Below are 15,104 nucleotides of genomic sequence, written 5' to 3' on the forward strand. Positions count from 1 at the left end.
TCCGGTCTGGACCGTCGGCGAAACAAAACAGCATCCGACGGACACTCACGAACGAGTTTTCAGATATTCGGTGCCTTCCTGGCATGGGAAACGCGGCACGTTAGTATACCGGCGTTAAACGACAGCAAATACGTGGGGATGAGCGTGTACAACGTTGTTATAATGTGCGTCACCGGTGCGGCTATAAGCTTCGTGCTGACTGATAAACAGGACGCCATGTTCATAATGTTGTCGGTGTTCATTATATTTTGTAGTACAGCCACTCTTTGTCTGGTTTTTATTCCTAAGGTACATTTTTATTATAATATATTTATATAAATAATACTTTTTTTATTTTACTCTTGCAATGTATGCATGCTAGATCGGTCGACTTCAATAAGATTACCTGATACTAATTGTTTTCCCCTTTCAAATCATGTCGATTTGAATATAAAGCATCTTGTATATAGTTATCAAACAGATTCATTTAACTTGCAATTATTTATTTAAATTTTGTAACAACAAATAATACAGATGGTAAGGTTTTACTCATGGTTTATATTTTCTTGTCTCTATTTCACATTTTCTCTTTGCTGCGTATACTTGTATGTTCTTAGAACGATAATAAATATTTCTATCTGCCCATCTATCTTCGAAGTGAGGCTACAGAGCGCAGAAATAAGACTAAACCTCTTGGGATGTTCAGGTAATAGAGTTACACAGAAATCCACAAGGGGTGATAAATAAGCGGACCAGGGCGACTCTAAGGCCGATGTTGAAGATACGAAGGGACTCGACTGTCAGCGAGCTCGATGAACGTTTGAAGGAGGCGAAACTAGCGAATAAAAAATTCCGGAAGACACTGTTGCAAAAGGACTCTGAGCTTCAGGTAAGCTTTTCGGATCATCAAACTTTCAAACGGTATTACAGTAAATATTACTTTGCTGGAGTTACCAACTTCTTACGAACGACTTACGTTACGCAGTTTGTCGCAAACCCACCACAGATGTTCTTTCTGATGCGGATTCTGCAACAAATCTAAAAGTAATTTTTAACATTGCGACTTTGAAACTTAATGTTTCTAAGAAAAACGAACTTTATGTGAAAGACGAAAAAACACTTTACGTAATATTTACATGATAATTGCATATTATGCATAATAATTACTTGTTTTATTATTTGCGCTAGTTATTTACTCCATGTTTATCCACCTTTTCACGATCAATTTCACTAAAACGTTCAATAAAACGTTCCTTTAGCGAGACACATGCTAATAAAACGCTCATTCGTGCACTCGATTAATTTAAGAGGAGAGCGGTTGTTTTCGATTTAAGAAAAAGCGAGTGACGTGCTATCCATCCTTAATTCTGTTATAAATAACCACGACGTCACTGCTTCGTATAGTTCGGCCTCTGAGGATAACGATCTAAAATTATTCTGACGGATATTCTCCCAGTACGCTCGCACGTTTACGTAATACTTAATCTAGGAGCGTTGCATTATATTGAATGCACAATGGCAAGAGGGATAGTAATTTCACTACTTCGCATTACTTCAGGGATTTTTAAGGCAAATGGGCGAAGAGCCTGTGACTGAAACGCAAGAGGCGATCGATACGCTGCCTGTTCCAAAGCCGGAGGAAACTGTTAAAAAGGAAGGTAAATCTTTTGTTCAACATTTTTATTTAACATTAAAGTGCTTAACTTTTCTTTTATTTGTAAACTGGAGGATATTTTTACTAAACTTACGACAGAGACTGTCGTGTTTGTTAAATTAAATCGAAAAGAAAATTACACTGCCTTTACATAATATTTATTAATTAAAATAATTACATATCACTGGGGTTTCAATTTATATCTTTCTTCCTTTAGAACAGAAAAATTTTCGTAATTTAAAAAAAAGGAGAAAAACAGAATTAAATTTTTAAAACCTTATTAAAATGTGTTTTAATAAAGTTTGAGAACAGAAAAATGTAACAAATTCTCTGCCACCAGTATAATTTAATTAACGAAATGAGTAATTGAATTATTAATAATTTTATCTTATATTTGACAGGACCATCGATAACCACAGAAACAACTGATATTTCGATGTCCATGTGTAGTTTAAATTCGTCAACTTCGCAGCCGGAGGGTGATTATGTCAATGTGGATCAAGTGACAAAGTATGTAGCGGCGTATAATATCAAGTTCCTTTTTTAAATCTTAACGCTAATCCTTAAGAGTGGCTAGTGTCTAAATCAATCACTGAGTGTAACAAACTTTACAAAAGTAACTTACTTTTATTTATTCTTTATTGTTTGGATGGACTGGAAGCTACACGGAGAAAACTTTATAATTAAAATTACTCTGATACGATAGTTACTAACCGGGTAGTAGCATAATTTTGTTACAATATAGTTATATTAAACGCTTATAATTCTTTCGTGATCTGTAGCCTCTCAGTAATTTTAATTATAACATTTTCTCAGTATAAACCAGCGACTTAAAAATCTTACATATGTAACAATTAATTAGTGATTTGATTATAATAGATAATTATCGATTAATTATACACACATTTGCGCACACAAAGGTGTGCAGATAATTCGACGGAATTATCAACCGAGTTGAGATGCCACATTTAGTTTCTTCAAAAATTAAATTAAATCGCTTTCAAGATCAGCCCGTTCTATCGAGGATTGAATGTGCTTTCACAGACATCTCAGTGACCTTTCTACCGTGCTAGTCTCATCTTGGAAGTCCCCGGTACACCGTCCATCCTCAAGGTAGTTGCGTTGTGCTTGTTTTAGGAAAAGGGCATCGCTTTCGAAAGCTACATCGATCAGCATCGACAACGAAAGAGTGGCTGTAGCAGCCCAGTCTATCGAGGAGAGCACTTCCCCGAGCGCTGAGACGGCGGTGGACATGCTACCGCCGCCACCGACGAGGACGACGGCGGCGGCGATAGCGACGGCGATGATGAAGGCGGTGACACCGACGACGACGATGACGACGATAAAGATAACAACGCCCACATCGACGACCACCACGATGACGACGACGATACCGCACATGCAGCACACATGCGGCTTGTCGCGACGTAAGAGCGTCTCCGGCGAGGCCGGCAGGGAAGGCGAACCATTGCTGATCCGCAATATCGCAAGGAGTCCGGAACCGCTGCCGAAGGAGATGGTGACCACACGCTACGACTTTGTGCCGCCGGTCGTTGAGGAGAGCGACTCCGTCATCCTGGAGGAAACTGAAATCGCGAAGCATGTGTGTCACGTGAGAAGAAGAAGCAGGGACGAGCGCAGGGCGAAGCTGTCAACGCCGCCGCCGACGAAGAACGTCTCCTTCGGCGAGCTCCACGAGCAGAGTTACATCGAGCAAGTGATCATGCCATTCCCGTTGCAGTACATGCCAAACCATCGGCACGGTAAGAACCGTAGTTTCCCCTGTCCATTGTTTTTCGTAAACTTCTTAGCATCGTGCACGTACATACACGTTGGTACGATAATGATCGAGAAATCTGCATCGAAATCTCTATCAGTACTCCATTTTGTTAAGAAACTCCCATTTTTGTTCGAAAAGCAGAGAAATTCCACTTTATTAAGAAAAAAATTCGATTTTCTTGTTCTGTTGATAGACAAATACGAAGACTCAATGATCATCCAGCGTTCCATGTCGGAGCGTTCACGGGAAAAGTGCCTACGGCTGCACATCGGTGGCGGTCACCCCATCGTCGAGTGCTCGCATCGCGTCGCGCGCCGGATGTGCCGGCATGCGGGCGCAAAGTTGCGCCATCAGGCGCGGTTAGAATATGTGCAAAGCACCCCAAACGTAGCAACGATGCACAACGGCAAACACATGGCGACGCGTGGCGGAACCGGCGACGTAAACGGTAATATTATGTCAGAGTTGCTGGCTCGCGTGAATCGCTGGATCGAGAAATCCGCATCGAAATCTTTATTATTACTCCTTTTTTTAACTCTAGCTTCCCACACTTTCAATTTTCACGGGCTTCCCACACTGGGGTACAGGCTACCCCACGTCGAACATTTAATGAAAAATATAAGAAAAATATCAACTGATTTTAAGTCAGTTTTTTCCATCGATACGCCACACATCAAGGAATATGCCTATTCATAGGAAAATTTGAAAAAGAAAGTAGTTTGTGAAAAAAATTCGCTTGTGAAAAAAGATTACATTCAAAAATCGTGAATATATTTTACTTAGGGTTTCAGGCACCCCTGTGTGGGGAAGCTAGGGTAAAGAGAATTCCATTTTATTCAAAAAGCAGAGAAATTCCATTTTATTAAGAAAGAAAAATTCTCTTGTTCGGAATAAACTGTTCAATTTTTGCTTTGATGATCCTCGAAAGCGTGAAAAGCACGCCTAACGTGTCGGATTTCCAGTGCGGATGTAAGGGAGGAGGCTGCACGGGTATTATCAGGTTTCAATCGATCGGTATCCTTGTTTGCAGGTGGTTCCGCGGTAAACGTTTCGAAAATGTACAGCGCTGTATCGGACGGTGAACTGCTGGACCTGACAATTCTACCAATCTTTCAGAAGCTCCTCACCGAGCGGCACAAGAGCACTGCCAGGCGCGGCTATCGCTCGAACATAGCTAGTTGCCCGAATATATCCATCAAGTGCGACATCGTCGAGTACCTTTAACGACCAGCTGGCGATCCTGGTGCTTTCCTCGAGGTTCTCACCGCGCCGACACGCGCACGAAACTGTTTCTCGTCACGAACTTATAATACAATAGGGTGTGTTAAATCGGTTATTTTTAAGTTAGCTAATTACACGTTCGCAGGTGAACGTCTTTTAGATGATCGAGCATCCTCAGCAAGCGGTTGACGTTAAGGATATCCTTAGGAATTATGCGTTACTCACGTTATTTCACCGTCAAGGCGAGCATATTCGGACTGTTCCTCATCCCGTTTTTTTAAATTTAATTTTAATTTTTAATTTTAATTTTTATTTATTTGTTATATAAGGTCGGCGACGAACTGAAGTACCGCCATTGTGCCGTCACGCACACATACTCTCGGGTTGTTTATTTAATTCTCTGTTCTATCTTTTTTTCGCTCTCTCTCTCTCGTCCTCGCTTTTCATACGGCACTTGGTATCACAGTAAAGTGGGCGAGAATAAAAAGGAACACTAAGTAATATACAACGCTCTAATAATGATAATGCTCGAATCGCATAGTTCTTATCGATGTGCGAGGAAGACACAACAGTCAACGAGTAAAAGTAGGACTTTTTCTATAATATGTGGGACATTTTCTAGCGACGATAATTTTTTAAGCGTTAAAAATAAGAAAGCCAAAACAAGGAAAAAATAAATTCGCAGCGTGACGAGCTCGAAGACTCGACGTTATTCCGGATTCTTCAATTCCCTCTGGTCTCTCACTCGTCACTGTTCGGTTTTAAGCGTAAATGGAACAAATCTGCGGATTGCGCGCGATATTATCGAGCACGCTTAGTTACTTGAACGTCAGTCAATAGATCCCGTATCTCGTTAGTGATGCAGTATATTTCGCAACCATATAACGAACGTTGCGAGGAAGCGCTGCGAGGATGGAACTTCGTATATATTCGTGATGTAGCACACATTTTCGGGAGTGAAGAGTCGGGCAGAAAGGGTAGAATCGGGAGCCGTCGATATAATCGATACAGGCGTATCGCTTCTCAAGAGAATGGCAGGGGTGTGGACTCTAGCAGCGAACACACAAATATTGTTTAAATATTTCTTAGTACGACCGAAGAATATTTTTGTGACGCGACTTTAAGACATTAAACTAGCTCTAGTTATAACGCCGTATTAAATTAACGAATATACCTTCGAGACATTTACAAGACGAGTTGCAGAGGAGGGAAATGTTTGTTAGTCACGGCCGTCTATAGAAAGTAGATTTAATTGTTACAGCGATTTCCATCCTGCAAAGAGCATGTGTCACCTATGATGATGATGATGATGATGATGATGATGATGACAATTTTGCTCCCGAGGAGATTGCATTTAACGCGTTACCGACGGCTAACAAATGTTTTTCATAGCACGAACATACGTACATACATACACACACACACACCCACATCCGCCACACACACAAATACGCGCGCGCGCGAGTACACACACAGATATATGTATGTATGTATGTACATATGCGTATATATATATATATATAATCTATTAAAATTGTTAAGGAAAGATATATCTCGAAAGCATGTTAATTATATAGAAGCGTGACCGTTTTCTCCTTCGGGCGCACATTTTCACGAGGATCGCCAAATCTCAGGCCGGAAGGCGGCACGGAACGGTACTTTACAAATACTAAAGTAAGTTTCCCCTCGCGTACATTTCTAAAATGAATAATTATGTGTTTGTACATACATGTTAATTAAAGTAATATAAATATATATATATTCATTAAATATTTCCTACATACACGCGCACACACACACACACACACACACACACACACACACACACGTACGCACGCACGCACACGTGTATACACACACTTCTAACTCGGCGCGTCTAGCCAAACTCCTAGGAAATAATTATGTGAACGTTTACCAGATATATTTCGTTCTCCGCTAGGATGCTGTGTTCAAAACATGTTGAGGAACGTGGCGGAGCATATTATAAATGCCTTTGGATATATCCCTAGAACTGACAATTATCAAATCGAATCAATGCATGCATTGTCAATTGCCCTATATCCTTTCGTTTTCTACAAAAAAAGTGACACGAGGCGCGAATCGTGGCGGGGAAGTTTTCGCGATAAGTCGAAGCCTATCATACCCTAAAACAGAATCTGATCACGTTAGCGAGAATAAAAGTCGACAGATAAAAAAAAGTGTCATTCCTCTGTACATCTGAAATCCAGTTTCGTTGTCCAACTTGTAGGCAAACTCATTAAGAGAAGAGCTTTGAGTATTCCCATAAAAGATTCCCCTAAGTTTCCCGGAGGCACGGAGTTTCAGAGGCAAAACGAGCAATCCTATACATTATACTCTCCCTCTTTCTCTCTCTCTCTCTCTTCTTCTCTCTTTCCTCTTATGAGATATATTTATGACCGAAGAAGTTGAAGAAGTCTGAGAGGGAAAGTTTTTTTCTCATGAAACCTTTTTTTTTTATATGCCCAATTATTCGTTCTTACATAATAGTATCCCGTTTCAAGGTATGAAGGGAGAGCTCGCGATTAAATATAGAAATACAACGATTTCGAATTCAAGTCATCGCCTCGAGTCTCGATGACGATCATTGTGTCGCGCGAGCTTTCAATAAAAGCGAAATAATAAATAATTACGCTCGGTGATATCGTTGATGCAATACTCAAAGTTTGAAGACAAATCACTTCCGGGCACTTTGTTACCGGTCAATATGCATGATGAAATATTCTTATTGAAACGCGTTTATATTCGTATTCCTACTAGAGCACAGATATGATCTTATCCCGTAATAATTACGTAAGCCAGTGGTGTCGCTAATAAGCGAAACAAGCCAAAAGTTTTTTACAAATTGTCACGAAAAGAGAGGGAAGAAAATTCGACAGCAATATATGCGATTGTGAAATGCGTGCGTGCAGTGAAAAGAGTTAAGGATGATTAAGTGAGTGTAATAGTGATAAAGCGCTCTTTCCTCAAGACAACATCATTTCTCAAAACATTATTGTGACATTGCAGATGTATCTTTGTGAAAAATGGGCGAGTTAAAAATAATTGATTCGAATCATATGAAATCCAGTTGTTGACATTCAAATAAATGAGAATGGTGTACAAATTTTAATATTCTTTTGTTTCTTTTTGTAAAAAGAAAATTGTTTCCTTCAATCGTCTCGATAAAGTATATAATAATGCAAACTCGAGAGTTCTTAAGAAAGGAGTGATATCAATATTGCAAAGTCAGAGTCTCACGTCACAAAGAACATTTCTGTCGATTTCTTCTAATTAAAAAATTTCTTGCAAGGATGAAAGTAAGTTAAAAATAGTATCATTATCGATAATACTAACGATTTTAGAAGAAGCTAATATATTTAGAAGAAGCTTATATTTTATCGCTTTAACTCTACATAAATGTATGCATACACATATGTATGTATGCATGTATCACTCAAGATGCCTTTGCTTTGAGGTAACTTTGCAAGGAGAAATAAATTGAAAGGAACATATACGTATCCTTTTAACTCGCCTATTTTTTGCATCGAAAGTATAAAGTAGTTTATGAGTGCACTTACGTGACGATCGGGCTCGTCGTAACATGGAAGATCGATAACCGGATAAGGATAGAAATTCTTATCAGTTATGGGCACGTGTGATATCTTATTATCTAAAGTCTATCAAGGTAATTGCTGCGCGTGGCGATTTTAATGTTCACCGCTGTCTACTCTCAATAAAGTGGCTATCATTCAATAAGTACTTTGAGTTTTCCATGTCATTAACGGCCGAAAATATCCCGATCAGTCGTTGAGCTCTCATTGGTCTCTTGACTGTATCCAGAATTCGTTAAAAGTCAAGCGAATAAAATTATTCTTTGAATAAAATTATTCTTTGAATCAACACAGTTGGCCTTTGAAAGATCTTACGGAATATTTATGTACATTAGAGTAAGAGGAGTTGCCCTTTATATGTTAGATTACGACAACGATATGTAACTCTGTTCAATATCCGCACAAAATTGGGAAGGATTGGGAATCAGGAGAGTGGTTTACTAGCCATCAAATCGCTTGATCAGTAAACCACTGTGGTGATGTGGTCATGCGAGGGGAGGAACTGACCGTTAATGGAAAACGAAACCAAGTCGATTTCCGTTTTTACGAGGAACGCAAGCGGAAATTTATTCCGAGTCATATTTATTTTATTAGGAAATGCTCTTAATGTGTGTGAAATTCAATTGCACGTATTTTACAGTACATAAAACAAATCTGAAAAATCATTGTCTTTCACCCAAAGTGATATAAAAAGACACAAGCAATGTTTTAAATAACAATCCAACCATGTTTTGTATATACCGAAATATTACTTTGATATTAGTCGAGAAATATTATAAATAAAATTCTCCTTTTACCATCACAGTGCGTTCGGCAGATCGCAGTTGATTTCTATCGCCAATCTGCTATCAAACTTTGTCACAGCTCTATTTGAATTTGCCATTAATCTATGTAACATTATATTCTTGAGTTAGTAAATTTTACCGTGCAAAATTTTATTCTGTGGAATCCTATACTATTATTAAATACAAGTCTTGTACCATAATTATATCGCTTATCTGTTGACAAAGCTTGTAGCACAAACATGCATTATGCATAATCTGTTCTCGACATACTTAGTTGCCTAAGTAGGTCCTTTGAATTCTTCGGTTATTATTATTATATTTTCGCTCGAGGAGGCTGAGGTTTCAGCTAGAGCCGAGCTAGAATGTATTGCACAATTGTAACTGTAGCAATCTAGTGTTGTTTAGTCAAAAGAAGTACAAGAATCATTATACGCAATGGATGCAGATTATAAATATTAATACATTAATAAAAATAGAGAAAATCCGTGTACATATAACTGATCTTGCCTTTGACTCCGATTTCTGCATAGAGATATTCACGGTTTCCCTGATGGAATACAAAATTAAAATATTAAAACAACTAATTAAAAGTTTTTCGATTTTTTCAACACCTTGTTATAAATAAATTTGCACGCAAATGTAAAATAGCAGTTCAACTTTTCCCGATATAATTTTGCTGAGTTGTTGTAATATCAGAATTCAGATATCCCAAACAATTGAAAAGTTTCCCATGCTATGCGAACAAACGGGAACTCAATTTTAATCGAAATGTGATGTTGACTTGAACGAATGTCAAACTCTCAGTGGATTGGCATTAATAAAAGTTTTGTACATAAATCCGGAACTACTTAAAACTTTTTCGTAGATTTCATAAAAGATATGTTATTTGTGTGTACACATACAAACGCGCGCGCGCATGTACATGCCCATACACATACAACTCATATATTTCATGAGAATTATAAAAAAGTTATATATATATATGTAGTTTAAGCATATGTTATATTTATATAATCTTAAATAATTTTATATCTTATTAGAAAACTTGGAAAAAGTTTAAAAAATAATAAGAATTTATTTAACATCATAAAAAACATGTCATTTTTAACATTATGTACATTTATCACCAATTTTATAGGAATTTACAAATACTTTTTTTATACACATTTACAAATTTTGTGCAATTACTAGTATTTTATTTTATTTATTCTCCATGTTCTTTCCATACAAAATTCTATAATGTTGATATGAATATCATAACATTTAATTTTTAAGCGATTATTCAAAGTATCGGAAATGTTCACAAAATACTTATTATATCTTTTTTAATAATTAATGTTGCATGACTAAGCACAAGCAAGATTTATATAACATAAAAGATATAGGACATACAATTTTGAATTTCACACATTTTTATCAGTATCTAAATTACATACAAAATGTTTTATATTAATATATTATGTTATATTTTAATATGGTTAATATCAATAGTTTATCATAAATTATCTTTTCCAGTGCTAAGAACTTTCAATCTTATTTTCTGATTTTCATTTTATTAGTTTTCATTGCAATTTCCTCCTGAAACAAATGAAAAAAAAACAAAACAGATTATCAGTGTATATACTTATGTTGCTATCATATGAAAGTTAAAAATAAAAATTATTTAACACATTCACCGCCACACGTAATTTAATTGATTTTTGTTCGTGTCATTAGATTCATGTTTATATAAACGTTTCCATAAATAAAAATATTAAGTTGCTTACAAATGTATTTTGTCTGTTATGCTTCTTTATTATTATTAAACATTCATTATCTTGCAAATATAATTGCATAATATTATTCACGTGTCTTAATAATACATTTATTGCACGTCGGCCACCGCTGACCGACATTGAATGTGTTAAAGACAAATGTCTTTAATTTTTGGCAAAATAACTTTTTAAAAATCGTTTCTTTTTTCACCAATCTTTTCAGCTTTAGAAACTCTGAAAAAAAGATATTTAAAAAAATATTAAAACTTGAGATATTACAGATATTGATTTTGTTTTGCTATCAACAAAAGCAGAATATCTGTTTTATATGTAAAAATTGAAGTCGCGAGCATTACAATATTTATTAATATATTAATATAGATTATTTGATAACCACTTAAGTTAAGCGGCTTAACTGCGCATGTATCATTTCATTGCGCATCCCGCGCGGTTAATGTGCACGTGTATCGCGCATACTTAACCTATATTCGACAACATAACCTGCGAACGTATTCTCGTTTACTATCCCTTGAATCCATACATTTTAACATTCCAGATTATTCTTCTCAGTAATTTATATTATATTCTACAAACAATACAGTTATGGCAAAAGTTTTACGAAAACGAGTTAAAGCAAGGAAACACGCGAGAGAAGAATTAGAACTACTCGATAAATCGGTAAATATGATATTTGTAAATATATGAATATATGATCTTTTTTGTACTATTTATTTATCTTGCGGTATTGCATATTTTATATTTACATTAACGCGTTTGGTTTAGCAATTAATTGATAGAATATTGCAACTGGAAGCTCACAACGAGCAGCTCAAAGTATTGATCACGAGAACTGCAGATTCTAAATTGAACAAAAACACGCCTGAGCGCGTAAAAAAGCCTTTCAATTTTTCACGGTAGAAAAACACATTGCTGTCTTTTTAATCCATTCCCATTTATCTTTTTAAATTAAGCAATATTTTGTGATTTTTAGATCTCACAAAAGACACATTCTCTTGAAATTATATTATCTTGGTTGGGATTATCATGGGTTTACTGTACAAGAGGATAATAATGATACTATCGAGCACCACTTATTCGCAGCTTTATTAAAAAGTTGTTGCATAGAGTCCCGTGAAAGCGCCAACTATCACCGATGTGGACGAACCGACAAGGGCGTTAGCTCATTTTCACAAGTGATCTCATTGGACATACGCAGTAGATTGGAGCCGGAGAATCAGGGTAACTTGTTAGATGAGTTACCTTACTGTAAAATATTAAACCGATTGCTGCCTACAAATATAAGATGTACAGCGTGGTGTCCGGTCCCTCCAAATTTCTCCGCAAGATTTGATTGCAGCTACAGAAGGTACAAATATTTCTTTCCAAGGGGCAATCTAAATATAGATGCCATGGACAAAGCCGTGAAGTATGCCATAGGAGACTACGACTTTCGTAACATTTGTAAAATGGATGTAGCGAATGGTATAGTCAACTTCAAGAGAACCATTATCGATGCAAAGGTGTCCATAAGTACGCAGAGCGCAGCAAAGTGCACAGGTAATCTTTCAATCCTGTCGACTGGTTTTATTATTTATCGTGCCATGACAATACACAGTAAATGTTTACTTTGTTCTAAAGGTTACGATATGTGCAAATTGGAAATCACGAGTCAAGCCTTCCTCTGGCATCAAATACGTTGCCTAATGGGCATTTTGTTGTTGGTCGGCCAGGGAAAAGAGGAGCCCGAGATAATTCTGAAACTTCTGGACATCGAGACCTGTCCACAAAAGCCGCAATATAATATGGCACACGAGGTCCCTTTGAATCTCTGGTATTGCGATTATAAAGATGCACAGTGGTTTGTCGATAAAACTGAGCTGACAAACATCATCAAGACGTTACAACAAGACTGGGCGCTTAATGCTATAAAGTATACTTATTAAAAAAGAAACTGCTCGTGTAGTCATACATAAGTGAATGTATAACCAAGTCTTTTTTTCATTTTATGCAGATCTACAATGACTAAAAATATGTTGATGGAATTGGAAAGTATGGTCGATTGTGTAAACACCGATTTTCAAAGTAATTGTCTACTTCTAGGAGTACAATCGAAAGTATATCAGCCACTAATGAAACGAGAAATGTGTGGTTCGTATACAACAATTTTATCGAAACTACTAAACAGAAATTTCTTGATAAAATCAGTATTAATTTCAAAATGGCCCTCCTTGAGTGCAATTCGTTATAAAAGTGTTCCCAACATTTTATCACTTGCACGGTATAATTTCGTTTAATTAAAGCATTTAATTTCGATGCACTATATATAACGAAAGTTTAAGGTCATATAAATATATCATTCAAAATCTACTTGTATTGCTGTATTCTACAGACTGTATGATACAGACACATTCAAAGTATTTTAGTAATATATATAACTTCTTTCTTATTATATTCTAAACACATTGCCGTCGCACGTTCGGACGTTTGTCCTATCCTTGAAATTGTAATTTTCCTACATATACATCCTCTTTTAATGATACAATTTCAGAGATTAATCCAGGTCTGTCCAAGTTTTGACTCGCATCTTCCCCTTTTATTTACTTGCTTCACTGAAAAGGACAGAGAACAAACAATTCAGGTTCCACTCACGTTCGTTGTATTGCGTTCGTGCGTTGCGGTCAGTGTCGCAAAAAATTACACAGCGGTGAGTGGTCGGGGACAGTAGCAGGATATACTGCACTATCATTCAATAAACTTGGACAGGTCTGGATCAAGTGATTCGCTCAGTATAAACTAACGATTTCATTATATCTATCTGGATGTACAATATAATCTATACCTTCATTACAGAGAGTTTGGAAAATAAGATCAAACATTACGAAAAGAAACGGAAACTCGAGATCACACATTCCGATGTTACGTAGCATACGCCTATGCTAATCACAGGATTTCCAATGTATTATACATGTACTAATATTCTTTTTTAAATATACGTGTTTCTTGTAAATAAATATTACAAATATATGGCGCCTTAAGTTAATGTACGGAGTACGTCGTTCAAATTTATTGTTCGTCGAATTTTGATGCAGCGACTAAAAATCCTCGACCCTACGAATTTTTGCCAAATATTTTATCAGAATTGAGATTTTGATTTTGGAGAACCAATGTTATAAAATAACATCGATAGGTCTGTAACAATATACGCAAAACAATGATCGAAGCTTTTACGAATCACAATTTATATGAGTCTAAAGACAGTCATTAAACACGATGAGTTTTGTGCACAGCTTAATAGTACTTTTCACCTAGATTAGTAGCTAAATTGTGAGCGGGTCATTCGCAAACTATCTACTCTTGAAAAAATCTAACAGCGATTTATCCTAAACATTCGAGTTGTCCAGATATTTATTTACAGAGGATGAAACTGTTATAGGAGCTACATATATGCGTAACTACAATTCAAAAAGTTTAATTCGGGTTTAAGTGTAACGATGTAATTTCTCCTGCTTTCGATGCACTTTAGTCACATGTCGAATGATCAACTAGACATTGCTGCAGGATTATGATCACGATGGATGACTTAAATGTACGGTCACTAATCAGTGCTGTTCGTTTATTTCTTTTCGCTTCTATTACAGAACAGCATGCATTTATTAATTTCTTGTTTACATTACCATATATATATATAATTAAAAATACTGTTTTACTTACATTGCTAAAACACATTTTAAATTTTATATTACTTTTATAAAACTATTACAAAAATATAAGGAACATATAGTTATAATTTTATTTATTAAATAATCTTTTGAGTGTAAACAAAATATTTAAAATTAAGAAAAGTAACATACAAACTTAGATAAACTAAACTAACTACCTTAACTAAATACGTTTTCAAATATGTTTACTTTGTTAGAACATTTCTTGCTTATTTTTATAATCATACAGACAATATAACTTTATAATGAATAATTTATAATTAATGTAAATTAATTTACATTAATTATTTGAAGTTTAATTAAAATACGTATAAATTGTTCATTCGTATTTAATACAACAATTACAGAGTAATAAATTATAACTAATTTAATCCTAAATATATTTTTTATTTAAATTGTTTTAATAAACTAAAAAATTCTTTTTGTCCTTCGAAAATAAAGGATAAATAATAATACATAAAGATAACTTAGGTTGAATACATAAAAATCAAACTTTTATCCATAATTATTAGGCTTGCTCTTTTTCTCTGAACTTCTGAACTTCTCTGCACTTCTAGTGCAATAAATATACTTTCATCAGAAGTGCAGCGAAAAAGAACAA

The 15,104-nt window shown here is 35.8% G+C and overlaps 2 protein-coding genes across 6 annotated transcripts in view; both read left to right on the plus strand.

Moving 5' to 3' along the window:
* The window catches only part of LOC105281629 (gamma-aminobutyric acid type B receptor subunit 2), a 30,859-nt gene extending 21,335 nt beyond the window's left edge, over positions 1-9,524 (plus strand). For 4 of the 5 annotated variants that reach the window (XM_011342972.3, XM_011342974.3, XM_011342973.3 and 1 more), the window contains exons 12-18: positions 64-288; positions 686-868; positions 1,538-1,637; positions 2,035-2,143; positions 2,771-3,396; positions 3,607-3,861; positions 4,444-4,637. In XM_011342972.3, coding sequence (XP_011341274.1) covers positions 64-288; positions 686-868; positions 1,538-1,637; positions 2,035-2,143; positions 2,771-3,396; positions 3,607-3,861; positions 4,444-4,637 — 1,692 coding nt within the window. Of the gene's footprint in view, positions 1-63; positions 289-685; positions 869-1,537; positions 1,638-2,034; positions 2,144-2,770; positions 3,397-3,606; positions 3,862-4,443 lie in introns of all 5 variants that reach the window. The other variant, XM_026975576.1, reaches the window with a different exon arrangement.
* A 1,710-nt stretch (positions 9,525-11,234) lies between these two features.
* LOC105281628 (tRNA pseudouridine(38/39) synthase) lies at positions 11,235-13,832 on the plus strand. Its single transcript, XM_026975581.1, has 6 exons — positions 11,235-11,462; positions 11,568-11,698; positions 11,776-12,341; positions 12,423-12,714; positions 12,796-12,932; positions 13,635-13,832. The coding sequence occupies exons 1-6, from the start codon at positions 11,388-11,390 to the stop codon at positions 13,706-13,708; spliced, it is 1,275 nt and encodes a 424-aa protein (XP_026831382.1). The 5' UTR covers positions 11,235-11,387; the 3' UTR covers positions 13,709-13,832.
* The last annotated feature ends 1,272 nt before the right edge of the window (positions 13,833-15,104 follow it).

This window comes from Ooceraea biroi, chromosome 2, assembly GCF_003672135.1.
Source record: "Ooceraea biroi isolate clonal line C1 chromosome 2, Obir_v5.4, whole genome shotgun sequence".
NCBI classification, from domain to species: Eukaryota; Metazoa; Arthropoda; class Insecta; order Hymenoptera; family Formicidae; genus Ooceraea; species Ooceraea biroi.